This window comes from Melospiza melodia, unplaced genomic scaffold, assembly GCF_035770615.1.
Source record: "Melospiza melodia melodia isolate bMelMel2 unplaced genomic scaffold, bMelMel2.pri scaffold_322, whole genome shotgun sequence".
Taxonomy (NCBI): Eukaryota; Metazoa; Chordata; class Aves; order Passeriformes; family Passerellidae; genus Melospiza; species Melospiza melodia.
Genome location: NW_026948641.1, coordinates 24,702 through 51,647, shown reverse-complemented (window position 1 = coordinate 51,647; position 26,946 = coordinate 24,702). Strand labels below are relative to the sequence as shown.

The 26,946-nt window shown below is 53.3% G+C and overlaps 2 protein-coding genes across 2 annotated transcripts; one reads left to right on the top strand and one right to left on the bottom strand.

Moving 5' to 3' along the window:
• On the top strand, positions 1-11,178 carry LOC134434208 (tubulin beta chain). The gene is made up of 4 exons (XM_063182882.1): positions 1-210; positions 4,361-4,469; positions 6,671-6,781; positions 8,549-11,178. Exons 1-4 carry the CDS (start codon positions 154-156, stop codon positions 9,604-9,606), a joined length of 1,335 nt encoding a protein of 444 aa, XP_063038952.1. The 5' UTR covers positions 1-153; the 3' UTR covers positions 9,607-11,178.
• A 1,053-nt stretch (positions 11,179-12,231) lies between these two features.
• LOC134434205 (flotillin-1-like) lies at positions 12,232-24,686 on the bottom strand. The gene is made up of 12 exons (XM_063182879.1): positions 24,552-24,686; positions 23,795-23,870; positions 23,620-23,710; positions 21,979-22,122; positions 20,673-20,792; positions 19,783-19,878; positions 18,673-18,825; positions 17,359-17,540; positions 16,683-16,728; positions 15,092-15,229; positions 14,123-14,278; positions 12,232-12,989 (listed from the first exon to the last, which is right to left on the bottom strand). The coding sequence occupies exons 1-12, from the start codon at positions 24,592-24,594 to the stop codon at positions 12,900-12,902; spliced, it is 1,335 nt and encodes a 444-aa protein (XP_063038949.1). The 5' UTR covers positions 24,595-24,686; the 3' UTR covers positions 12,232-12,899.
• Between the last annotated feature and the right edge of the window lie 2,260 nt (positions 24,687-26,946).

Sequence of the window (26,946 nt, the reverse complement as noted above, 5' to 3'; positions counted from 1 at the left end):
CGGCTGCCGCCATTTTCACCGCCGTCGCGCTCGGGCCTTCACTCCGCGCTTAAAGGGGCCGCGCCGCCTCTTTACGTTTTTTTATTCAGTTTTCCCAGCGCCTCCGCGCCGTCCGGGTGGGCCCGAGCCCCCCCGCCAGACTCCACCGCCGCCATGAGGGAGATCGTCCACATCCAGGCGGGCCAATGCGGCAACCAGATCGGCGCCAAGGTGAGCGCGGCGGGCCCCGCCTTCATCCCCCGCCGCGGCGGCGTTGCCCCTTTAAGAGCCCCCCCATCCCCCGCGCGCCAAGACAAAGGGTGACCCAAACCAGGGCGATTTTAGCCCAAAATCAGCGTTTTACCCCCACAGAATCGGCTGGGAGGGAAGGGGGATTTGCTGAATGGGGCAGGTTTGGGGTTAAAATCGGGAGGTTCTGTCGCTAAATGAGGATTTTCGGTGGCTGAACGCCCCCCCTCCCCCGGCACGCGGCCGCAAAATGGCGGCTGAGGGCGGCGGCCCCGAACCGCGGCGAATTCGCCTCCAAAATCGCCTTTTTGGGGGGTGTTTAAAGAAAATATTACTATTTTATCTTAGTTTAAATGACAGTTTCAAAGATTTGGCCGTGAATAGCGCTTTTTGCCCGTAATCTGGGCAGGGGGGTTTGGCTGAGGATGGGCGGGGAAGGCGCCAAAATGGCGGCGAGGAGCCCCGAAATTAAAGGATTTAACCTCAAAATGAGTTTTTTTACAATAATATATTTATAATTAAATTTAAAACGTGATTTGTTTCGTTTTTATATTACCATACATTAAATGCTGCTTTTTCAGTCTGAAATCGGTTGTTTTCACCCCGTAACTAGGTATTTTCGCCCCTAAAATAATTTATTTTCACTGCAAAACCGTCTAATTTAAAATCAAAAATATGGATTTTGTGCCACAAAATTAAGATTTTTTTACCCCCAAACGGGGCGTGACGCCCGGAGGGGTCAGACCCGAAAATGGGAGGATTTCCCCCCCCCCAAAAAAAGGCGGCTTAATATCCACAATAAATATTTTATTCCCTAAATAAGAGGTGTGTTACTAATTTTTTTTCCAAAATGAGAGTGTTCTATCTGTAAAATCAGGATTTTTAAGCTTTCAGACTGCGGGATTTTATGACAAAAGCAGGTTTTTTTAATTCCTTTAATGTAAATTTAAGGTCTTTAAATTGCAATATTAATCTCCAAAATTGATGGGTTTTTTACTTTGAATCAGCTTTTTAAATTGAAATGCCCTTCTTACGTTTAAATATGGATGACTTAATTTTCAAAAAAGTATATTTTAGTTCTCAAAATGTTAATGTTTTGGATTTAAGGGATCTTTTTCATTAATGAAAGGGTTTTTTGCTGGTAAAATGCAGCTTTTTGGCCCCAATACATTTTTTTTCCCCAGCCCCAAGATGGAGATTCGGAGCTCCAGCTCAGCATCTTTGTTTTGCAAAACAGCATTTCCGTCCAAAATCTTGGGTCTATCCCCAAAACGTGGAGTTTGGAGGAGAAAAAGGACTGGATTTATTTTCCAGAAGTAGAAATTAGGGTTAAAATCGGGATTTTCTGCAGCTCGGAGGGAGCTCCCAGCCCCAAAATGGAGGTTTCCAGCCCCAAAATGGAGGGTCGGGGGAAGAATCGCAGCTTTGTGTTTCCAAATCCGCTTTTTTCTAGCCTCAAAATCACCGTTTTTCTCCAAAATTAACGGGGTTTGTTTAAATTTTTCTCTTTTTCTTTTTTTTTCCCTCAAACTGGTGATTTTTGCCCAAAAAAGCGTTGTTTTGGGCCTCGGAATTTGCAATTTTTCAGACACAAATGTCATTTTTACTGCTTCAAAAATCCCTTTTTCCCTCTGAATATCCACTTCACCCACAAAACGGCCTCCTTTAACCCAATAGTTCTTAGTTTTTTTCTTTTTTAAATGTTACTTTTTGTCGCAAAATCGCCCTTTTCAGCCCCAACCCCCTGTCTTTGTGTCTCCAGACCGCATTTCCTGCCCCCGAAATGAACATTTCCATTTCCTGCCCCACACCGAAATCTTTGTTCTCCAAAACGTTTCAAATTGGAGTTTTTAACACTAAAAAGCGATTTTTAAAATTTTTTTTTTAGCTTTGGGAAAGAGGTTTTGAACCCAAATTGCGATTTTGAGGCCCAAAAAAGGGTTTTTACTGTACAGAAAATACTGGTATTTGCCAGGTCAAATTTACTTTCAAAAATTGTGTTTTAGCCCCAAATCCACTTTTTTTACCCCAAAATTCACATTTTTTGCCTTTAGATATCCTTTTCTCCCCATAATCCATGTTCCTGTCACTAAACACTTAATGCTGCACATAACTCACATTTTCTCTCAAAAAACATAAGTTTTAATCCACTGTTTCCCAGGGCCCCAAAATGCAGGGTTTATTACTCTGAAATGCTGTTTATTCGAATTTGAACTTTTTAAACTCATTTTCTTTGTCATTTGCCCAAAATCTCCATTTTTTTCCAAAATGAACTTTTTTTGCAGGTATTTCTTTCCTGCATTCCCCTAAACTGCCCTTTTTTAGCCTATTTGTCCCATCAGCCCCAAAATCCCTATTTTTTAACCCATTTTTGCTCACAACCCCCTAAAAACGCCAGATTTTATCCACTTCCTTTCTTCATCTCCAAAATTAGCATTTTTAAGCCTGTTTTTTTTACCTTACATTGCTGGGTTTTAATCCCCGTTTCACTCCAAAATTATTTTCAAACCCTTTTTTCTTCTATTACCCAAAATTGTGGGGTTTTAAATACGTTTTCCCCTCATGATCACCAAACCGCCATTTTTATCTTAAATCACCATTTTATACCTGTTTTTTTGAATTAACAATCTCAAAATTAAAGGCTTTTACCCCAAATAAATATTGTAATGCCATTCTGTTCTCCAAAGCCCCCAAATCCCCATTTTTTTCTTCATTTCTAATTTTTAACCCCAAAATCATATTTTTCACTTAATTTTCCCCTCACGCTGCATTGCCCCCCGGCCCATTTTAACCCCAAACCCCCACGTTGGTGGAATCTCAACTTCAAATACAAAACTTGGAGCCCCCAGGGCCGAATTTGGGTGTAAAAAACCTGATTTTGGGTGATATAAAAGCCGATGTGGGGTGCAGGGAGCCGATTTTGGAGGGGTTGGTTTGAATTTGAACAATTGCCGCCATTTTCCCGTTCCCGCCCTTTCTGGGGAGCGGGACCGCGCTGCCCTGGCCACGCCCCTCCCTCACAGAGCCCCGCCCGCTCCCCTTCCCCGCGCCTCCAAACCACAAAAAAATCCTAAAAATCGCCTTTTTACCCTCAAAAACGGTCGTGGAGTGGCTGTGTGTTGTAGCCATACCCTTTTAGGACCTGAGCACACCCTATATTTCTTTTAAAAGCCCCCAAAATCCCCATTTTTCACCCCAGAAAAAGGTCCTGGTTGTGGGGGAGGTTTTGTGGATCCTGCCTGTCACATGGCTACACCCCAAATTCCTTTAAATTCCTAAATCCTTCATTTTTTTCCCCAAAAACACTGCCGTGGGGCAGTGGGTGATGCTGGATTTACATCCCATTCTTTCTATAAGATCCCAACATCCCCTTTTTTGCACCCAAAATAAATCCTGGGTTTAGCAGAGTGGGCGTAGCCCCTCTCCTCCACAAGCTCTGCTCCTCTATCCCAGACTATGCCATCAATTTTCCTTTAAATCCCAATTTTTTCCTTAAAATCCATATTTTTTGATACATCTCAACTGCTATTTCGTATCTTAAAATCCAGATTTCCTTTTTTAAAATTCCTGAATTTTTTTACTTCCAAATCCCCTTTTCTCCCCCAAAATGGGGTCCCCGGTGTAGCAAAGTGAGTGTGGCCCAGCTGCCTTCACCCCTCCTTAAGCTCAACCACTTTTAGCCCCCAACTCCCATTTCTCACCTTAAAATTCTGATTTTTTTTTTTTTTAATTCTAATTTTTTCCCCAGAATTGAGTCTGGGTGGGCCGGGCCCACCTGACCATACCCCTCTTTATCTTCTGCCCCTTTTAACCCTGACCACACCCCCAAACCCCCATTTCCTCCCCTAATATCCCCATTTCTCCCCCTAAAATCACAATTTTTTCTTCTCCAAATCCTTATTTTTCTCCTAACTTGGGTTCCATTTGTCACAAAGTGGGCGTGGCCCAGCTGATCTCACTCCTCCACCAGCCCCACCCCTTTGAACCCTCAAGTCCCCCTTTTCCTCTCTAAAATCCCCATTTTTCCTCCCATAATCCCTGAGGTTTTTTCCCCAAAATTCCCGGTTTTTGCCCCTCACCTGCTCCTGGGCTGTCCCTGAGCCGTCCCCAAGCTGTCCCCTTGTCCCCACAGTTCTGGGAGGTGATCAGTGACGAGCACGGCATCGACCCCACGGGCACCTACCATGGGGACAGCGACCTGCAGCTGGACCGCATCAGCGTCTACTACAATGAGGCCACAGGTGGGGACACCTGGGACAGCTGGTGGCACTTGGGGACAGCCCCCACACCCCCCCGGGGCTCCTCTGCCCTTCCCCGCCTCATTGTGTCACTCAGTGTGGGTGGCACTTGGTGGCATTTGTCTTCTCCCCAGTGTCACTTGTCCCCCTGTCACGTTCCTTTGTTTGTCACTTTCCTCTGCTGTCACTTTGCCGCTTCCAGTGTCACTTCCTCACCCCCACATTGCCACTCCTTGCTTTGTCACACTCCTGTGTCACCCTGTCCCCACTGTCAGCCCCCCAATGTCACTTTCCTGTGTGTTACCACTTTGTCATCCCTATGTCACTGTGTCCCCATGCTTTTCCCTTCGTGTCACCTTTGTCCTGCTGTCACTTCCCAGTGTCACTTGGTCCTTTTTCATGCCCTGTGTCATCTCATTTCTTGTGTCCCTGAGTGCCGTCCCCTTCTTTGTCACACCAGTGGGGTCACCTTGTCCTGTCACCTCCCAGTGTCACCCCCAGTCCCATCACTGCTCAGTGTCACTTGTCCATTGTCACCTCGCAGTGTTTTTTGTCCCCTGTCACCTTCAATTCTGGGGATCCCCTGGTGTCCATTGCCACCTCCTGTGTCACTCTGTGACTCCCCTGGTGTCAGTGAATCCTGTCCCTTCCCAGTGTCACCCTGTCCTCTGTCACCCACCGTCACCGTTCTTTGTGACCCACATCTTGTGCCCAACATACCTCCAGTGTCACCTGTCCATTGTCACCCCCCCCACCATGTCACCCTGTCCCTGATATCCCTCCATTGTCACCCCCCCCACCATGTCACCCTGTCCTTGACATCCCTCCAGTGTTACCTGTCCTTTGTCACCCGTGTGCCACCCTGTCCCCTTTGTCATCCCGCCACCCCCCCCCCCCCCCCGTGGCTGTGTCACCTGTCTATTGTCATTTGTCTCCTCCCTGTCCCCATGTCCCATCCTGGGTTGCTCTGGGGGAGTTTTTGGGGTGGCTTTGGGGAATTTGGGGTGAATTTGACACTGCTGGGGTTATTTTGGCGTTGGTTCGGGATAATTTGGGGGTAATTTTGAGAGGGTTTGGAATTAATTTGTTGGTTTTGGGGTTGAATTTGGGAGATTTTGGAGGTGGTTTTGAGGTGATTTTGGGAGGTTTAGGTTATTAGGGCTGGATTTGGGGTGAATTTGAGTTTTGGAAGTCCTTTAGGGTTAAGTCTTAGGGAGGTCTGGGTTATTTTTAGGTCATTTTGGGGTGTTCTGGGGCACTTTTGGATACTTCTAGGTGATTTTGAATATTTTAGGCTTGCTCCAAAGTGGGTTTGAGGTGATTTTAGATGGTTTGGGAATGATTTTAAACAATTTGGAGTAATTTGGGGGGTTTTGGGGTTCATTTTGGGTGGATTTAGAGCCATTTTTGGGGTGATTTTTCCTGGCTTTGGGGTGAATTTGGGTGGTTTGGAGTTGATTCCAGGAGATTTTGGGCAATTTTGGGATTGTTTGGGTGTGGTTATGGGTGTTTGGTGGTGAACTTAGGTGGATTTGGGGTGGTTATGAGGTTATTCCAGTTATTTATGGAGAAATTTTGGGTGGTTTGGGAGTGATTTTGGCTCTTTGGGGTGAGTTTTGGTGTCATGTAAGGTGGTTTTGGGTGATTTGGAACATTTGGGGGTGGTTTAGGGGTGATTTTGGGTGGTTTGCTGTCACATGGGGTGGTTTGGGACATTTTAGGAGTGATTTTGGTTTTTTCTGGGGCAATTTTTGGTATTTCTGGGTTAACTCAGCGTTTTGGGGGCAGTTCTGGGTGGGTTTGGGGTGATTTTGGTGGTTTTGAGATAATTCTGGGTGGATTTGGGTTGGTTTTGGGGTATTTCCTGGTGGTTTGGGGGGTTTTGGGGTGGTTTTAAATAGTACTGGATTGTTTTGGGCTATTTCCAGGTGTTTTGGTGTAATTCCAGGTGTTCATGGGGTGATTTGGGTGTATATAGGGTGATTCAGGTGGTTTCGGGTTAATTCTGGGTGGTTTCATGTTCAGTTCTCTAGGATTTGGTCACTCCCCAAGGAGTAAATCCTTGCCTACAGTCATGCAGGTGGTTTTGGGTTGAATTCTCTGGGGTTTGGTTACTTCTCAGGGGGTAAATCCTTTGCCTACGGCCATGCTGGTGGTTTTGGGGTGAATTTTTTGGGTTTTGGTGACGTTTTTGCTGTCCCCAGGGGGTAAATACGTGCCCAGGGCCATCCTGGTGGATCTGGAGCCCGGCACGATGGACTCTGTGCGCTCCGGCCCCTTCGGGCAGATCTTCCGGCCTGACAACTTTGTCTTTGGTGAGTGACACACTTGGGACATCTGGGGACACATCTGGGACACCTTGGGCATGCCGGGGGACATTGGGACATGCTCGGGGACATCTGAGACATACCTGAGGACACCTTGGACATGCTTGGGGACGACTGAGACATCTGGGGGACATTGGGGTACACCTGGTGGCATACTTGGGGACATCTGGGACACACCTGGGCCATCTGGGGAGATACACCTGCGACACCTGGAGGCTCCTGGGGACATCGAGGACACCTGTGGGACATCAGGAAACACCTGCAGGCACACTCAGGGACATCTGGGATACACCTGGGACACCTTGGGCATGCTTGGGCACATCTGGGACACACCTGGGGACATTGGAACACACTTGGGACACACCTGGGAGCTCCTGAGGGACACCTAGGCATGATCAAGACATTTGGGGACTCTTGGCACATGGCAAGGACAGCTGCAGACACCTGGGACACACCTGGGGACATTTTGGGACATGCCTGGGAGTCTTGGGGACATCTGCAGACACCTGGAGGCTCCTGAGGGCACCTTGGGCACACCTGGAGGTTGCTGAGGGACACTAGGGATATCTCTGGGTATTTGAGGAACCCTGGGGACTCTCAAGGGACATCAGATTCATTTCGGGATACACTTGGGGACACACAGCGATATTTGGGACTGTTGGGGACATGTGGGAGCACACCTGGGGCGTATCTCGGACAGCAGGGGTGGCCTCAAGGGGTGGCAGGGCCCCAAAGGGGAGATCAAGGTCTCCAGGTGTCCCAAGGCTGGGGTAGGAGGTCCCAAGTGTAGCATGAAGGTCCCCAAAGTGAGGTTAAGGTTCCCATGTGTCCCCCCAAAGTGGGCTTGAAAGTGTTCTTAAGGGTGAAGGTCTGAAAGAGAAGGTTGAGGATCACAAGTGTCCCCAAGGTAGAGTTAAAGGTCCCCACAGGTAGGATCAAGGTCCCTGAGGGTCCCCAAGTTGGGGCTGAACATCCCCAAAGGGGGTGGAGTTGAAGGTCCCTGAGGGTACCCACAGGTGGGATCGAGGTCCCTTAAAGAGTGATGTGAAGGTCCTCAAAGAGGGGACGGAAGTGTTTGAGGTTCCCAAGAGTGGGAGGAAGGTCCCCAAGGCGGTGAAGAGTTTCCAGAGGTTCTCAAAAATGCTTTGAAGGTCCCTAAAATGAATGAGGGTCTCCAAAGTCTTCAGCATTAATCTGAAGGTTTCCAAATGTGATTAAAGATTCTTCAGTATTCCCAAAGGTGTTTTGAGGGTCCCTGAAGTCAGCTTGAAGACCACAACCCAACTTGTCCTTGTCTGCCTCTGGCCAAGGGTCACCACAGGGAGGGGCTGAGCTGGGGGGGATCAGGGGTCCTCAGTGGTGTCTCAAAGGTCCCCAGAGATGGTTTGAAGGTCCCCAAGGTTACTTGAACATTCTCAAGATGGAAATGGAGGTGCTTGTCATCCCCAAAGATTATTCAAGGGTCGTCAAGGTCATTAAGGTGGAGTTGAGAATCCCTAAAGATGGTTTGAAGCTACCTAAGGTCCCCAAAGGTACTCAGAGGGTCTCCAGGTTTGAGGGTCCTAAAGATCCTCAAAGCCTGTTCAAAGTTCCTCAAAGGAGATTTTGAGGCTCCCCAATGTGGTTTTGAGGTTCTTGAAGTCCCTAAAGATGGTTTAAAGGTCTCCAAACGTGGTGTAAATGTTCTCAAAAGTGGTTTGAAGGTTCTCCAAGGTGGTTTAAAGACCCCAACAAACCCTTCCTCCCCTTTTCCAGGCCAAAGCGGTGCTGGCAACAACTGGGCCAAGGGTCACTACACGGAGGGCGCCGAGCTGGTGGACTCGGTGCTGGACGTGGTGCGCAAGGAGGCCGAGAGCTGCGACTGCCTGCAGGGCTTCCAGCTGACCCACTCGCTGGGCGGGGGCACCGGCTCGGGCATGGGCACGCTGCTCATCTCCAAGATCCGCGAGGAGTACCCCGACCGCATCATGAACACCTTCAGCGTGGTGCCGTCGCCCAAGGTGTCGGACACGGTGGTGGAGCCCTACAACGCCACGCTGTCCGTGCACCAGCTGGTGGAGAACACGGACGAGACCTACTGCATCGACAACGAGGCGCTCTACGACATCTGCTTCCGCACCCTCAAGCTGACCACGCCCACCTACGGCGACCTCAACCACCTGGTGTCGGCCACCATGAGCGGCGTCACCACCTGCCTGCGCTTCCCCGGCCAGCTCAACGCCGACCTGCGCAAGCTGGCCGTCAACATGGTGCCCTTCCCGCGGCTGCACTTCTTCATGCCCGGCTTCGCGCCGCTGACCTCGCGGGGCAGCCAGCAGTACCGCGCCCTCACCGTGCCCGAGCTCACCCAGCAGGTCTTCGACGCCAAGAACATGATGGCCGCCTGCGACCCGCGGCACGGCCGCTACCTCACCGTGGCCGCCGTCTTCCGCGGGCGCATGTCCATGAAGGAGGTGGACGAGCAGATGCTGAACGTGCAGAACAAGAACAGCTCCTACTTCGTGGAGTGGATCCCCAACAACGTGAAGACGGCCGTGTGCGACATCCCGCCGCGCGGCCTCAAGATGGCCGTCACCTTCATCGGCAACAGCACGGCCATCCAGGAGCTCTTCAAGCGCATCTCGGAGCAGTTCACGGCCATGTTCCGGCGCAAGGCCTTCCTGCACTGGTACACGGGCGAGGGCATGGACGAGATGGAGTTCACCGAGGCCGAGAGCAACATGAACGACCTCGTGTCCGAGTACCAGCAGTACCAGGACGCCACGGCCGAGGAGGAGGAGGATTTCGGCGAGGAGGCCGAAGAAGAGGCCTGAGGGGTTTCCCCAGAGGTCCCAATCCTTGGCAGTGTTGCTCCTCCCTTTCCCGGTGTGTTGTCCCAGAGAGGCGTCAACCGGTGGGCGGCGCCTTCGGTGTCATCGTCATTGTCCTTCATCATCGTCAGTGTTGGCCTTGGCCATCGGCGGCGGCAGCAGCGGAGTCCCCACCCGACCTTCAGCGTTGTCCTCATGGTCTTCAACCTTCATCATCGTCATCCTGGAAGAGTCCCCGGCCTTCAGCGTTGTCCTCACGGTCCCCAGGCTTCACCATCTTTGAAGAGCTCCTAATCTTCATCATTGTTATCATGAAGAGTCCCCAAATGTCATCATCATCATCAATGAGTTCTTGGTCTTTGTCATCCTTGAAGAGTCTCCAGTCTTGATCATGGTCAGAGCTCCCAACTTCTGTCCTCTTCATCCTTGTAAAGTTCCCAATTTTCATCAGCATTGAAGAGTTCCCAACCTTCATCATCATCTTTGAAGAGTCCCCAGCCTTCAGCATTGTCCTCACAGTCCCCAACCTTCATCATGGTCATTCTTGAAGAGTCTCCAATCCTGATCATGGTCAGAGCTTCCAAATTCCCTCATCATTGAAGGATTCTCAAGGTTCATCATTGTCAAGGAGCCTCCAGCCTTCATCATCCCTGAAGAGTCCCCAACCTTCATCCTTGAAGAATCCCAAGAGTTCATAGTCATCCTCCTCACAGAGCCTCCAGGAGCTCGTGGTCCTTGCAGAGTCTTCAATCTTTAACATCCTCAGCACTTGGTCTTCATCAGGGCTGGTCAGTTGGCCTTGACCTTCATTATAATCTCCATCATGGAAGAGCCTGCAAGAGCTCTTGACCTTCAGCCTCATCCTGGAAGAGTTGCTGACCTTCATCATCATCACCATCACCTCCGCCCCTCCCCCGCTGCCACCACGGCCTCCTGTCCCCTCCCCCGCCCCACTCTGGCTCTCTTTTCCCAAATTTTCTCAAATTTTTTTATAATTTTTCCTAAGTTTTGAATGTTTTTTCCTTTTTTTTTTGTCATTTTCCCCCCTTTTTTAGTTCATTTCCCTCTCATTTAAGTCTCTCCTCATTCTTCATCATTTTCAAACAATTTTACTTGGTTTTGGTCAGTTTCCTCAATTTTTAGTCGTCTTTTCCAATTTTTGCTCTTTTTTCCCCTGTTTTTGCTCACTGTCTGCCCAATTCCATTCCTTTTTCCCAACTTTGGGGTCCTTTCTTCCAATTTTTTGTTGATTTTTTCCCCCTATTTTTGCTCAGTCAGTTTTTGACCCATTTTTCTCCATTTTGGGTTCATATTCCTCAATTTTTGTTCATTTTTTCCTCAATTTTTGTTCATTTTTCCTCATTTTTGTCAGTTTCTCCCCGATTTTTATTTGTTTTTCCCATTTTTATCCATTTTTCCCATTTCCCCTCAGTTTCTCCCTGATTCCGTCGCCGTTCCCGGTGTCCGGTCGCTCTCTCCCATTTTTGGATGTTTTTGTTTTTTTTCCCGTTTCTTTTGTTTTTCATATTGAAAAGTCGCCCTCGGGTCCGGAATAAACTCGGGATGGAAAAGCCACCACGGGTGTCACCTCCTGTGTCACCTGCAGGGTCCTGGTGTCACTTTGAGGTCACCTGGGGGGTCTCTGTGTCCCCTCCTGGGGGTCCCCAGTGTCACCTGAGGGTCCTAGGGTCACATGGAGGGTCTCACTGTCACTTTGGGTGTCCCCTGGGGTCACTGGGAGGGGTCTTGGTGTCACCTCTGGGTCACATGGGAGGTCCTGAGGTCACTTAGGAGTCACCTGGGGGGTCCCAGTGTCACTTGACGCTCACCTGGGGTTCCCTATGTCCATCTTGGGGGTCCTTGTGTCGCTTTGAGGGTGTCCCTGTCACCTGGGGGTCCCCGTGTTCATCTTGGGGGTCCCTGTGTCACCTTGAGGATCTCACTGTCACCGGGGTGTCCCCGTGTCCTCAGCTGAGGGTCCCCATTATCACCTCTGTCACCCCGAGGTCCCAGTGTCACCTTGGGGTCATCAGGACAGTCCCAGAGTCATTTTAGGATTTCCTGGGGTCATTTTAGGGTCCCCATTGTCACCTTGGAGGTCCCATGTCCCCACCTGAAGGTCCCCAATGTCACCTGCGTCCCTCTTCAGGATCCCCATTGTCAGCTGGGGTCACTGAGAGGTCCCTGTGTCACTTGAGGGTCCCCGATGTCACCTGTCCCCTCCTGTCCCCACAGTGCCCACAGGGTGTCCATTGTCAGTGGTGGCAACATGAGAATGTCACTGGTTGGGGACATTCAGGTGGCACCAGGGGTGGTGGCACTTTGGGAACACCTTGGGGACAAGGGACAAGGTGGGCACTTACAGGGAATGAGGACATGGGGGGGGGTGGCAGCACTTTGGGGACGTGGGGACATGATGGCATTCAAGGGTGACACTAGGGATATGCAAGGGGTGGTGGCATTTGGAGACAAGGTGACATTGGGAGGTGGTGGCACCTTGGGGACACACTTGGGACATGATGAAAGAGGATGGTGGTACCTGAGTGACGCTTTGAGGACACAGTGGCACTTTGGGGACACTGCAGGTGTGGTGGCACTTCAAGGACACAGGGACACTGCTGTGGTGGCACCTTGGGGACACTTTATTGACATAGTGACACTTGGGGGTACTGGCACTTTCTGGACACAGGGTGGTGGCACCGTAGGGACATGTATTGACCTAGCACTGCAGTGGTGGCACTTCAGGGACAAGGTGGCACCTTGGGGACACTTGGGACAGGGTGACACGGCAGTGGTGGCATTCTGGGGACTCAGAGGACATAGGGGTAGTGGTGGCACTGTGGGGACACTTGGAGAACGTGCTGACATTCGGGGGTGGCACTTGTGGGACACCACAGGGGGTGGTGGCACCTTGGGGACATTTCAGGGACATGATGACATTTGGGCATGGCACTTAAGGGACAAAGTGACACCGGAGGGTGGTGGCACTTCTGGGACAGCTAGGAGAGACGGTGGCACATTGGGACAGTGGCATCACAGGGACACTGGGGGACATGATGACGTTTGGGGACATGCTGACACTGCAGCAGTGGCACTTTGGGGACATGCAAGGCATGGTGGCACTCTGGGGACAAAGGGACTTGGGGGCCGGTGGCATCTTGGTGGCCTCAGGAGCCACCGGTGGCACTTTGGGAAGCAGTGGCATCAGGGGCTGGTGGCACTTGGGTGGCACTTTGGGGACACAGCGGGGTCTCAGTGGCTCTGGGGGGGTGGTGGCACTTGGGGACACATTGGTGTCACTGGGGGGTGGCACTCAGGGACACTTTGGGGGAATTTTGAGAGGTTTCAGTGGCTCCGGTGCCACCCTCGGGCTCCGTCGGGGTCACCTGAGGGGACAAGGGGGGACAGGGGGCACCTGGGGGTGTCACCTCCTCCCAGGGGTCCCCAAAATTCCTCCAAATTCACCCCAAAAATCACCTGGGACCCCCAAACCCATCCAGGACCCCGCAAAATCCCCCCAAATCACCCCAAAATCCAAATGGGACCCCCAAACCTCCCCTGGGACCCCAAAATCCTCTCAGGGTTCCCCAGACTCACGGGGGACCTCCAGAATCCATCGGGGACCCCCCAGAATCCCCCTGGGCTCCCAGATACCCCAAATTCAACCTAAAATCCACCTGGGAACCCCAAAATTCACCCCAAATCTCACCTGGGACTTCCCCAAACCCCATCTGGGACTCCTTACACCCATCCAGGATCCCCCAAAATTCCCCAATATCCATCTGGGACCCCCCAAAATCCACTAGAGACCCCGGTTTCTACCTAGGACCCCCTAAACCTCTCAAATTCACCCCAAATTCCATCTGGGACCCCCAGATTTCTTCCAGGATTCCCCAAATTCACCTGGGACCCCCAAACCCCATGCAGGACCACCCAAAATTCCCCAAACTCCCCTCAAACCTCATCTGGGACACCTAAAATCCACCTGTGACCCCAAAATCCTGCCAGGATTCCCCAGACTTACCTGGGAATTCCAAACCCCATCCAGGACCATCCAAAATCCCCCAAATTCACCCCAAAACCATCCCAAAATTCACCTGGGCTGCTCCAAACTCCACCCGGGACCCCCCAATTCACCCCCAAACCCCCTGAATCCTGTGAGCTCACCTGGGGGCCCCAAAATTCCCCCCTGGGACCCCAAATCCCCCTAAAGCTCACCTGGGACCCCAAATATCGAGCTGGGACCACCCAAATCCCCCCTGGTACCCCAAAATTCCCTGAATTCCCCTAAAGCTCACCTGGGACCCCCCCAAAATTCCCCAAATCCCTCCTGGGACCCCCCAAAATCCCCCAAATATCCACCTGGTACCCCCAAATACTCCGAGTTCCCCTAAAGCTCACCTGGGAGCCCAAATTCCCCCCGCCACCCCCAAAATCTGCCAAATATCCACCTGGCACCCCCCAAATTCACCCTGGTCCTCTCTGGGACCCCAAAATTCCCCACATTCTCTGATCTCACCTGGGAGCCCCTGGCCAGCGCCCCCACGGCCCCCGGCAGCCGCGTGACCAAGTCCAGGATTTCCGAGGGGATTTTGGCCACGCCGACGGCCCCGGAGCCGCCCACGAGCGTCACCCGGCGCGTCCCCAGCAGCGGCTGCGCCACCGCCTCGGCCACCTGCCCCAAACACGGGATCCCAAAATCAGCCCCAAAATCAGCTCCAAATGGGATCCCAAAATCAGCCCCAGGTCAGGGATCCCAAAATCTGCCCAAATCAGTCCCAAACCAGGGATCCTCAAATGAACCCTGAAACTAGCCCCAAATTGGGGATCCCAAAATCAACCCCAAACCTGGGATCCCCAAATCAGCCCTGAAATCGGCCTCTAATCTGGGATTCCAAAATCAGCCCCAAATCAGGGACCCCTAAAATCCCCAAAATCAGCAACAATCCTGGGATCCCCAAATTCCTGTCCCCATTTCAGGTATCCCCAAAATCAGCCCCAGCCCAGAATCCCCAAGTGTCCTCAAAGTGTCCCCAAATCATCCCCAAGTGTCCCCAAAACATGCCCAAAGTGTCCCTGGTGTCCCCAGTGTCCCCAAAATGTCCCCAAAACACCCCCAAAGTGTCCCTAAATGTTCACAAAATGTCCCCAAGAGTCCTTAAAGTGTTGCCAAAACATTTCCGAAATATCCCCAGCTGTCCCCAAAATATCCTGAAAATGTCCCCAAAGTGTCCCTAGGTGTCCCAAAAACATCTCCAAAACATCCCCAAAGTGTCCTCCAAGTGTCCCCAAAATGTCCCCAAGTGCCCCCAAAACATCCCCAGATGTCCCCAAACCATCCCCAAAACAACCCCAAAACATCTCTAAAGTGTCCCTAGTGTCCATAGGTGTCCCCACGTGTCCTCAGGTGTCCCCAAAACATCCCAAAGTGTCCCCATGCGTCCCCAAAACAGCCCCAGCCATCCCCAGCTGTCTCCAGTGTCCCCACCTGGGGCAGCCTCTGCAGCACCAGATCCACCACGGCTGCGTCCTGGAACTGCCCGAAGGCCTCGGCCTTGGCCGCAGCCGCCGCAGCCTCAGCGCGGGCACGAGAGGCCACGGCTGCAGCACGGGCAGCGCCTGTCACCTGCGGGGACACCAATGGGGTTGGGGACATGTAAAACGGGATTGGGGACATTGAAAATGGGATTGAGGACACCAACACGAGACTGGGGACACGAAATGGGGACAGAACCCCCAAAAATGGGATCAGGGACACGACACAGGATTAAGGCACCAAAATGGGATTGGGGACATTGGAAATGGGATTGGGAAACCAGACACGAGCATGAGAGACAACAGCCGTGGCGCAGATATCGCCTGTCACCTGCAGGGACACCAACATGGGATTGGGGACACCAAAATGGGACTGGGGACGTTGGAAATGGGATTGGGATCATGGGAAATGGGATTGGGAACATGGGAATGGGCAGGAGAGGCCACGCCATGGCACGCGCAGCACCTGACACCTGTGGGGACACCAAAATGCGATTGCAGACACCAAAATGGGACTGGGGACATGGACATGGGGTTGGGGACATGAACATGGGGTTGGGGACATGGGAAAGGGGATTGGGAACCCAAAAAGGATTGGGAACCCAGGCATGGACGTGAGAGGCCACAGCTGTGGCATGGGCAGCACCCATCACCTGCGGGGACACAACATGGGATTGGGGACATTGGAAATGGGATTTGGGACAAGGACACAGGACTGGGGACATGAAATGGGGACAGAACCCCCAAAAACGGAATCAGGGACACAACATGGGATTGGGGACACCAAAATGGGTTTGGGGACATGGGAAATGAGACTGGGGACATGGGAAATGGGATTGGAGACATGGACATGAGAATGGGGACATCAGAAATGGGATTAGGAACCCAAAACGGGATTGGGAACCCAGGCATGGGCATGAGAGTCCACGGCACAGACAGCGTCCGTCACCTGTGGGGACATGAAACAGGGTTGGGGACACCAAAATGGGATTGGGGACCCTAAATGGGATCAGGAACCCAACATGAGATCAGAGACTCAAAATGAGCCAGGGACCCAGGAACAGGATCAGGAACCCAGGAATTGGATCAGGGCCCAAAAGGGGATCAGGGACACCAGCAGGGGATCAGGGACCCAAAATGGGACTGGAGACCTGAAACAGGATCGGGGACCCAGGAACGGGATTGGGGACAATGGAAATGGGATCAGGGATACCAACACAGGATCAGAGTCATGAAACAGGATTGGGGACCTGAAACAGAATTGGGGACCTGGGAAATGGGATTAAGAACCCCAAAACAGGATAGGGGCCCTGGAAAGGAGGGGAGGACCCCTGAAAATGGGATTGAGAACCCCAAAACAAGATCAGGACCCCCTGAAATTCTGGGAGAGCCAAAATTTCCCAGAGAACCCAAAAATTCCCAGATTTGGGGCCACAAAATCCAACTGGGAACACCAAAATTCCCTCAGGACCCCCTAAATCTCACCTGTGACTCCCAAACCTCATCTGGGACCCCCCAAATTCCCCTGGGACCCCCAGACTCACCTTGAGGGTCTCGGCCTCAGCCTCTGCCTGCAGCAGCACCTGAGTCCTGTAGGGGGCGCAAAGTCAGGAGGCGGGACTGCTCTCAAAGGGGCAATGCTGCTCTTAAAGGGGCAATGGTGCAATATGAGTGGGCCCACCAGTGGGGTGTGGTTTGTTTGAAGGGGCATGGCTTATCTTAAAAAGGGCAATGGGACCTAAAAGGGCAGTGACAGCAACCAAGAGGGGGCAACATGTATCTTAAACGGGTTATGGCTACAGACTGATGGGGTCCACCAAGTTGTGATGGTGGCTGACTGGGATGAGGCATGGCTTCTCTCTCAAGGGGGACGGCTCACTTAAAAGGGCCACGGCTTTTCAAAGGTGGTGGGACCCACCACTGTGAAAGTGTGGCTTCTCCTTGAAGGGGCAATACTTGTCTTAAAAGGGTAATGGATGGGACACCTTAAACTGCCACTGGGTCTACTCTGGGTGAGGGGATGGCTCCTCCTTAAAGGGGCAATGACTGGACCCAAACTGGTGGGACCCACCACAATGAGGGTGTTGCTTCTTAAAAGAGCAACACTTCTCTTAAAAGGGCAAAAGGTGGAACCCCCAAGAACACCACCACACCCAAGCACAGGAGGGCATGGCTCGTCCCCAGAGAGGCGTGGCCACCCTTAAAGGGGCAGTGTCTCACCGTTGTGCCTCGGCCAGCCGCTCCAGCCGGTAGCGTTCAGCCTCGGCCGGTTTGCGCACAGTGGCCTCGAGCTCCTGGCGGCGCCGCCCGACCTCCTGCTCCTGCAGCTGCACCCGCTGCGCCCGCTCCACCAGCGCCACCTCCCCGCGCTGCGCCGCGATGGCCTGCTGGGAACGCGCTGCCTGCGGGGGACAGGGGGACAGGACACAAATCCATTAGGGGAGGGACATGGGTGAGACAGAGTAGAAATTCTCCAGAGCAGAAATCCATTTTGATTTAGGTGAAATGTACATCTTTGAGTTGGTCTGCAGTTTGAAAACATTGCTGTTTAGCCTGACTGCAAAAGCCTAGGCTCAGAGAAACTGCTTCAGTGAAGGACAGAGATAAGGAGGGTAGACAGAGAGTGATAAAGAGAGACAGAGACTGCTGTGAGAGCAGGTCAACCTGACCTAGGAATTCTTTCTGATAAAGAAGAACTAGCAGCAAATGTCATGCGAAATTCATAAAAATGAATATGTATGAACTTAGTGTGAAATTGCATGCATATGTATCTAAGAGAGGGATAAAAAAGGACCTGGAGTTCCCAGAGGTATGCATCTTTTAAGGAGAGTAATCTCCACATGCATTCGGCACTGTAATAAACATACCGGCTTTACAACTTTCACAAAGTTGTGAAGTTTTGTTTATCTCCGCAAAACACGGGGACAGGGAGACAGGTGACACAAGGGACACAGGGACAGGTCACAAACCCATCCAGAGAGGGACATGAGAACAGGTGACACAGGGACATAGGGACAGGGGACAGGATGCAAATCCATTAGGGAAGGGACACAAGGACAAGGGACGCAGGGACGGCTCACAAACCCATCAAGGGAGGGACATAAGGAACAGGTGACACAGGGACCCAGGGATAGGGGCACAGCGGACACGGATATGGGGGACACAGGGGACAGGTCACAAATCCATCAGGGAAGGACAAGGGGGACAGGTATCTCTAGGGGGAGCTCAGGCAGCCTGGGGGTGTCCTCAGGTGGCCCAAGAGACCCAAATTTGGGAGGTAACCCCAGGATGTGGAGGTTCCAGGTGTTCTGGAGTGTTCCAGGTGCTCCAGGTGAGCTCCCAGCCCCCATTCCCCCCCACACAAGGTGTTTGTTACCTATCTCCAGAGGTGTGAGTTACCTGTAACTGAAACACCAGATAGGCCATGGCCCTGTGACACTCCCAAGTGTTACCTGTCCCAGGTGCATTTATTACCTGTCCCAGCTGTGTTTGTTCCCTGCCCCAGCTGTGTCCCGTGTCCAGGTGTGTCCTCACCTGCAGTTGGAAGGCCAGCTCAGCCGTGGCCCTGCGGGCGCTGACGGCTCCATCGCACTCAGCCTGGGCCACCTGGAAGTCGCGTTGGGCTCGCGCCGTGGCCTCCTCGCTCAGCAGCTGCGCTGACACCTGCTCCTGCCGCGCCCGCGCCTCCTGTGGGGACAGCAGCACTGGGAGGCACTGGGAGGGACTGGGAGGGACTGGGATGGAACGTGGAGGGACTGGGAGGGGCTGGGATAGACTAGGATGGGACTGGGAGTGAACTGGGATGGCCTGAGAGGGACTGGAGGGGCTGGGATGGGACTAGGATGGACTGGAAGGGGCTGGGAGGGACTGGGATGGAACTAGGAGGGGCTGGGGATGGGACCAGGAGGGACTGGGATGGGAGTGGGATGGACTGGAAGAGACTGTGAGGGAACTGGAAGGGGCTGGAATGGACTAGGAGGGACCAGGATGTGACTGGGAGTGACTGGGAGGGGCTGGGATGGAGTGGAAGGGGATGGAAGGAGCTGGGATGGACTGGGAGGAAGTGGGATGTACTGGGACAGTACTGGGAGGGACTGGGAGAGCACAGGGATTGGACTAGGAAGGACTGGGGAATGGGGTACTGGAAATACTGGGTGCATTGGAGGTGTTGGGGCAGTTTGGGGAATGGGGTACTGGAGGTACTGGGAGAGACTGGGAGGAACTGGAATGGGACTAGAAAAGCACTGGGAGCACTGGGAGGGACTGGGGTACTGAGGGTACTGGGAGGAGCTGGAAAAGAACTGGGAGGTGCTGGAGTGGGGTTAGTGGAGTACTGGGAGAGTACTGGGAACACTGGGGGTACTGGGGCAGTTTGGGGAACGGGGTACTAGGGGCACTGGGAGGGACTGGGACAGACTGGAAGAGGACGTAAAAGAAGAACTGGGAGGGCACTGGGAGGACACTGGGGAACGGGGTACTGGGGCTATCAGGGGTACTGGGAGCACTGGGATGAACTGGGGGCCACAGGGAGATCACTGGAGAGCACTGGAAATAATGGGGGGTGACAGACAGGAAGGTAACCCAGCTGCCCCCAGGTGTCTCCAGGTGCCCCCAATGTCCCCAGGTGTCCCTGGTGTCACTCACGCGGATCCCAGCATCGCGTTTGGCCTCGGCCTCTCCCACGCGGGCATCGCGCTGCACCTGCGCCGTGCGGCCCTTCCCGAGGGAGCGCAGGTAATCCTGCACGGGGACACACCTATCACACCTGTGTCACCTCCCTGTCACACCTGTGTTGTCCCTGGACTTGCGCCGTGCAGCCCTTCCTGAAGGAGCACAGGTAATCCTGCACAGGGACACACCTATCACACCGGTCACACCTGTGTCACCTCCCTGTCAGCTGCGTCACACCTGTGTCACAACTGTGTCACCTCCTTGTCACCTATGTCACATCTGTGTCTCTTCTCTGTCACACCTGTGTCATCCCTGGACCTGCACTGTGCAGCCCTTCCCAAGGGAGCGTAGGTAATCCTGCATGGGGACACACCTGTCACACCTGTGGCTCCTCCCTGATACACCCGTGTCACCTCCGTCACTTGTGTCAGACCTTTGTCACATCTGTGTCACCTCTCTGTTCCACCTGTGTAACCCCATCCCCCCAGACAAATCCCAGGTGTGTCTCAGGCATCCCCAGGTGTCCCAGCTGTGCCCAGGTGTGTCCCAGGTGTCCCTATCTTGTCTCTGGGCATCTCCAAGTGTGTCCCAAGTGTGTCCTGAGCGTCTCAGTTGTGTCCCAAGTGTCTCCTGAGTGTCTTGGTTGTGTCCCAAGTGTGTCCCAGGTGTGCCCAGGTATCTCCAGCTGCCCCCCAGGTCTGTCCCAGGTATGTGCCAGCTGTCCCCAGATGTCTCCAGGTGTATCCAAGGTGTATCTTGGCTGTCCCCAGCTGTGCCCAAGTGTGTCCCCAGGTGTCCCCAGCCATGCCCAGCTGTGCCCAGGTGTGTCCCCCGCTGTCCCCAGCCATGCCCAGGTGTGTCACCTGCTCGTCGTGCACGTCCTTGAGGGTGTAGCTGACCACAGAAATGCCCATGTTCACCAGGTCGGACGAGGCCACGCGGAAAACCTGATCCGAGAACTTCTGCCGGTCCTTGTAGATCTCCTGGACGGGGCCGGGGTGGGGCTTAGGGGGGTGGGGCTCAAATGGGGGTGGGACTTGGCTGGGGAGGACCTGAGAGTGGGGTTTAAGCTGGGCAGGGCTCAGTGGGGTGGGGCCAAAAGGGACAAGTTTAGTAGGGTGGGGCTCAAATTAGGCACAGCTCAGCAGAGTGGGGCTCAAAGGGGCAGGGATTAAAGAAGTGAGGCTCAAGTAGGTGGAGCTTAGCAGGGTGGGGCTTAGCAGAGGTTCAAACTGAGCAATGTTTAGCAGGGTGGGACTCAAATAGCGTGGGACATTGTGGGGCAGGGCTTAGCAGGGTGGGGCCCAAGGGGGTGGAGTTTAAATTGGGCAGGGCTTACTGGGATGGGGCTTTGTGGGGCAGTGAGAAAATAAGGTGGGGTTAGTAGTGAAATGCACAGAGTTGGTGGGCATGTTTATCCAGAGGGCGTGGCTTGAGACAAATGGGTGGTGCTAGGTAGGCAAGGTGATGTCCTGGGGCTGTGTCTTTAATCTCAGGGGCGTGGCTTGGTTTTGTGGATGTGGCTTAAGCAGAAAGAGATCAGGCTTAAGATGGGATGTGGCTTGAACAAAGTGGGCGTGACCTAAATTGAGGGGCGGGGCCACAATTAAGGCAGGAGCATTACTTGATGCAGGGGGCATGCCTTGAGTCACGAGGTGGAGTCTGGTGGGTGTGGCTTTGAAATAGGGTGGGGCTTATACTGGGGCAGGGTCAAGAAGGAAGGCGGGGCTTAGGGTAGAGGTGAGGCAGGAGTGCGCACGGCTTTAGAGGGACGGAGCATCTTGTGCTGGTGGGCGGGGCTTTAGCAAAAAGGTGACATATTGTGGGTGTGACTTCACCAGTGCAGTGGCCTGCTCCAGGGTTGTGGCTTTTCTAGGGGTATAGTTTATGGATCAAATGGGGGAGAAGTCTCCTAAAGGGCCAGATTCCACCCCAAAGTTGTGGGATCTCACCCAGTGGGGGATAGTAACCTGTCCCTGAGGGGGTGTGTTCGTCCAGGTGGGCATGGCCACATCAGGGGCGTGGCTTCTGAGATCTGAGATTTCTTAAAGGGGGAACATCCCATCCCAAGTGGGGGGCTAGGGGGCATTGGTTGGATTCCAAATGAGTGTGGCTGTCCTGGGAGGGGCGTGGCTTACACAAAGAGGGCGTGGCTCCCCCCAGCCCCACCTCCACAGTCATGTGGGCCATGATGGCACGTTGGTGACCCTCCAGCGTCTCCAGGGCGATCTGGCCAATCTCGCTCTCCGACTTGCCCAGGAACATCTGGCAGGCAGCTGCGAGCATCTCCTTGTTCTGCCCCTGGATCTTCACCTGTGGGGGTCTGGCATCATCTGGGGACCCCCCCAGCCATCCCTAGGACCCCCCAAAATTGGTGTGGCCCCTTTAAGGAGTAGGTGTGGCATTGTCCTTTCAAGAGGCTGCTTGCTCGACAGGGTGGGGACCACCAGGACAGTGCCCTTTTATGGAGTCTCATTTTCTTGGAAGGGGTTTGGGGTCTCCACGACCCCCAGCCTGTTTCTGGGAGGTCTTACCCCTCTTAAAGGGGTCCCCACCAACAAAAACTTGTTTTAAGGGAGGTCAAGACCCTCCAGTGGGATTTCGGGGTCCCCACCACCCCAAGCCCCTCAAGAATTGGACCTTGACCCCTTTAAGAAAGGTTTAGGGAGGCTGCCCCATCACAAACCTTTTTTGTTTTTTAACGTTTTTATAGGGTCTTTAAAGGGAATTTAAACACTTTTAAAAGTTTTTAATGGGTTTCTTTTAAGGGTTTTTAAAGGATTTTTAAAGGGTTTTTCCTTCTTTTAAGGAATTTTTGGGTTCCTACCACTCCAAGCCTCTTTTAAGGAGGATTCCCCCTCCCATCCCAGGGGTCTGGGGATCCCCAAAACTTCGAGCTCCTTTCAAGGGATTCCTCACCCCTAAATGCCCTTTTTAGGACAGTTTTTAACGCCTACAAATGTTTCCGACGGGCCCCACCACTCCAAACCTCCGTTAAAGGGCTCCTCCCCTCCCCCGCGGTGTTTTGCGCTTCCCGCTACCATCGCCGCTTTAAGAACGCGCATAAGTAGGCCCTACCACAACTTCACTTAAAAGGGCAACGCCACCCAGGTTGGTTCGGGCAGGGGCGCACCAAAGAGGTTTTGGGGGATCACGGGGAGAATTTGGGGGTCCCGGAGCATTTTTCGGAGGTTCCACGGAAATTTCGGGGGTTCAGAGTGCGGTTTTAGGGGCGTGGGATATTTGGGGTTTCTGGGGGAATTTGGGGGGTCCCGGGGGAATTTTGAGAGGTCCAGAGGGGAATATTGGGGAATCCTAAAGAGATTTTGGGGGATTCTGAATGGGAGTTTTGGGGTCCCAGTGGGTGTTGGGGTCCGGGGAGGTTTGGGGGTACCGAGGGGCACTCTGGAGATCCCGGGGAGGATTTCGGAGGGTCCTGGGTGCATTTTTGGGGGTTCTGATGGAGGATTTTTGGGGATCTAGTAGGGGATTTTTAGGGGATTTTTGGGGTTTTGATGGGAGATTTCTTAGGGGGTTTTGGGAGTCCAGGAGGGGATTTTTGGGGCTTCAGAGGGGGAATTTTCAGGGGCCAAGGAGGGGATTTTTAGGGTATTTTTGGCAGTCCAGGAGGGAAGTTTTGGGGGATTTTTGGCAGTTTGATGGGGGATTTTGGGATGTCCAGGAGAAGATTTTTGCAGCGATTTTTTTTTTTTTTTTTGTGTTTTGGGGCTGTTTTGGGATATTTTTTGGGGGATTTTTGGGGTATTTTTGGGGGTATTTTCAGAGTGGTTTTGGGTGTTCTGGGGGTACCTGTGCGATGCCGGTGACAGAGATGGGCACTCCGTGGCGGGTGTAAACCTTCTCACTGCGCACGGGCAGCGTCAGCGTGTTCAGGGAGATCCTGGGGGGGCCGGGGGGTCACCACAAATCTGTGAGGACCCTTCCCCCCTCGAACCCCAAAAAACCCCCCCGGGCCCCTCCTCACCGCTGGATCTTCTGCAGGCACGGGATCACCAACACCCGGCCCCCGGCCACCATCACCGGGGGGCTGCGGCAGAAACCTGGGGGGCACCGAGAGCTGGGGGACCCCAAAACCCCGGGGGGGACACAGGGACACCCCCGGGAATCCCCGGGAGGGGTTGGGGGGGGGTCCCAGGAGGAGTTTGGGGGTGGCTGGGTGGGTCAGGGGGGAACCCCAGAGGTTTTGAAGGGGGGAATTTGGGGGACAAAATTGGGGGATAATTTGGGAGGGGTTGCCAGGAGTCCTTGGGGGCGAAGTGGATGGGGGGGACCCTCAGGGAGGGGTTTGGGGAGTGTCTGGAGGGGTTTGGGGGAGTTGGGAGGGGTCCAAGGAGTCCCAGGGTGGGGTTGGGGGTCTGGGGCGGGTTCCCAGGAGTTTTGGGGATAATTCTGGAGGTACTTTGGAGAGTTTTGGGGGGATTTTGCAGGTTCCCAGGAGATTTTGAGGGGAGAGATTCTGGGGGTTCCCGGGAGGTTTTGGGGAATTCCGGGGGTTCCCAGGAGATTGAAGGGCGGGGGTCCTGGAAGCGTTTTGGGGGGAATTCGGGGGGTTCCCGGGAGTTCTGCACCAATTTTAGAGGTCCACGGAAATTTTGGGGGGATTCTGGGTTTTCTCGGCAGTTTTTGGGGAATTCTGAGGGTTCCCGGGAAATTCTGAGGGGATTTGAGGGTTCCCGGGAGTTCTGAGGGATCCCAGGAGCCCCCAGGCCCCCCGAACTCACCCGACACCACCATGGCCTCGTTGGGGCCGCAGGTGAAGAACATCGCGGCGGGGAGGGCCGGGGATCGATGGGGATCAATCGGGATCAATCGGGATCGATCGGAGCCGACCGGGATCGATCGCGATCCGCGACCGCCGCCCTGATCCCGGCACCCCCCGCGCTCGCCACTTCCGCATTAGCGCGGTGACGTCACCAAACACGCGGCCTCCCATTGGCTGCCGCGCCAAGGGCGGGAAGGGGAAATCTGTTCTGCCTGGCAACCAGTGACGTCCCTGATTTCTCGACCCTCCATTGGCTGCGCCCTGCTCAGATTTTAGTACTATCTGTGGGAAATGAACAATTTCAGCTCGCCATGAGCCTGGAGCTGAGGGCAGTGATGGGGTCTGGGGAGCTCCAGACCACGGCCGGGTCGTGGTCAGCTTATGGTCATCTCATGGTCATCCCAGGGTCAACTCATGGCCATAATCGTATTACGGTCATCTCACAGCCATGGTCGTGTCATGGTCAGAATCATCTCAAGGTGACAGTTATATCATGGCGATGGTCATCTCCTGATCACCATCATCTCATGCTCATGGTCATCTCATGGTCAGGATCATGTTATGGTCATGGTCATGTCATTGTCATCTCTTGGTCACAGCTATCACATGCTCACAGTCATGGTCATGGTCATCTCATTGTTACCTCATGGTCAGCTCATGGCCACAATCACATCATGGTCATCTTACATCTGTGGTTCTGTCATGGTCATGGTTATCTCTTGGTCAACTCATGGTCAGAATCTTGTCATGATCTTGATCATTTCATGGTTGTGGTTGCATTAAGATCAGAGTCACGGCGATGTCATGGCCCTGATCACCACATGGCCATGGTTGCATTGTGGTCATGTCTTGGTCACAATCATCTCATGCTCTTGGGGATCTCATGGTCACAGTTGTATCTCACTGTAGTGGTCACTTTATGATCATGGTTGTGTCATGGTCACAGTCATCTCTTGTCCACCTCAGGGTGATGGTCATTTCCTGAGGACCATCATCTTAAGCTCATGGTTATCTCACTGTAATGGTCAGCTCAAAGTCACCTCATGATCACACATGGCCATTCTGTCTTGTGATCTTCTCTTGGTCACAATCATCACATGCTCATGGTCATCTCTTTGTAATGACCATCCCATGATCATGGTTGTGTTATGGTCACGTTCAAGGTCACTCCATTGTCATGGTCATTTTATGATCATCTCATGTTCAACTCATTTGCCACAATCTTGTCATGGTCATCTCTGGGCTATGGTTGGGTCATGATTGTGGTCATCTCATGATCGCAGTCATCTCATGGCCATCACATGGTCATGGTCATTTCCTGATCACCATCATCTTATGCTCAGGGTATCTCACTGTAATGGTCATCTCATGATCATGTCATTGTCACTTCATGGCCACGATTATATCAGGGTCACCTCAAGGCCACGGTTGTGCCATGGCCAACCCATGGTCATCTCTTGGTCCAAATCATCTCATGGTCAGGGTTGTGGTTGTGTCATGGTCATGGTCACAGTCACGGTCATCCCATGGTCATGGTCATCTCAGGGTTGTGTCACTCATGGTCATTCTCACGGCCATCTCATGCTCGTGTCATGGCCGTGGTCATGGCCAGGGAACCTCTCTGAGATCCTGAGCCCTGATTTTGGGACACTCAAGGACCTCTGGGGACAACAAGGCCTGGCCTGACCCCTCCCCCCATCTGACTGTCCCTCCAGGAGCCCAGCGTGGCCAAACCCTTCTGAGGACACCTCAGACATGGGACACGGAGCGGGAAATTAATCCTGGGTGATGGAGCCGGGTGTGGCTGGCAAGCCCCCATCCTGCTCCTGGTGTCCCAGTCCAGCTCCTGATCTCCCCATCCTGCTCCTGGTGTCCCCATCCCTGCTCCAGTGACCCCATTCCCATTCCTGGCTCCCACAGATGAACTGCCAGACACTGGAGGAGAGAACCTGGATTTATTGCCCAAATCAGGATAGTTTCACACCAGAAGCAAAGCATTGTGAATATTTGCGGTTTTTGCCTTTAAAACATTGGAAAATGGGAAATGGATCTGTTAGCAAGAGCTGTGGGGTGGGTGGGAGCAGCGGGATGAGCTCTGCTGGCAGCTCTCAGCTTTCCTGGGAAGAGGAAAGGGGCCAGATCCAGCTCCATGGATCACTCAGGCAGTGATTCCTGCCAGGATGAGAGAGGGTCATGGTGTCACCCTGTCCCTGTCCCCATTCCACAGGATGGACCTGGCTGGAGCCAATGGGAGAGCAGGAGCTGCTCCACAATCCCACCTGATCCCACCCCATTCCTGCTCCATCCATCTATCCCACCTGATCCTGCCCCAATCCTGTCCCAGTCCTGTGCCA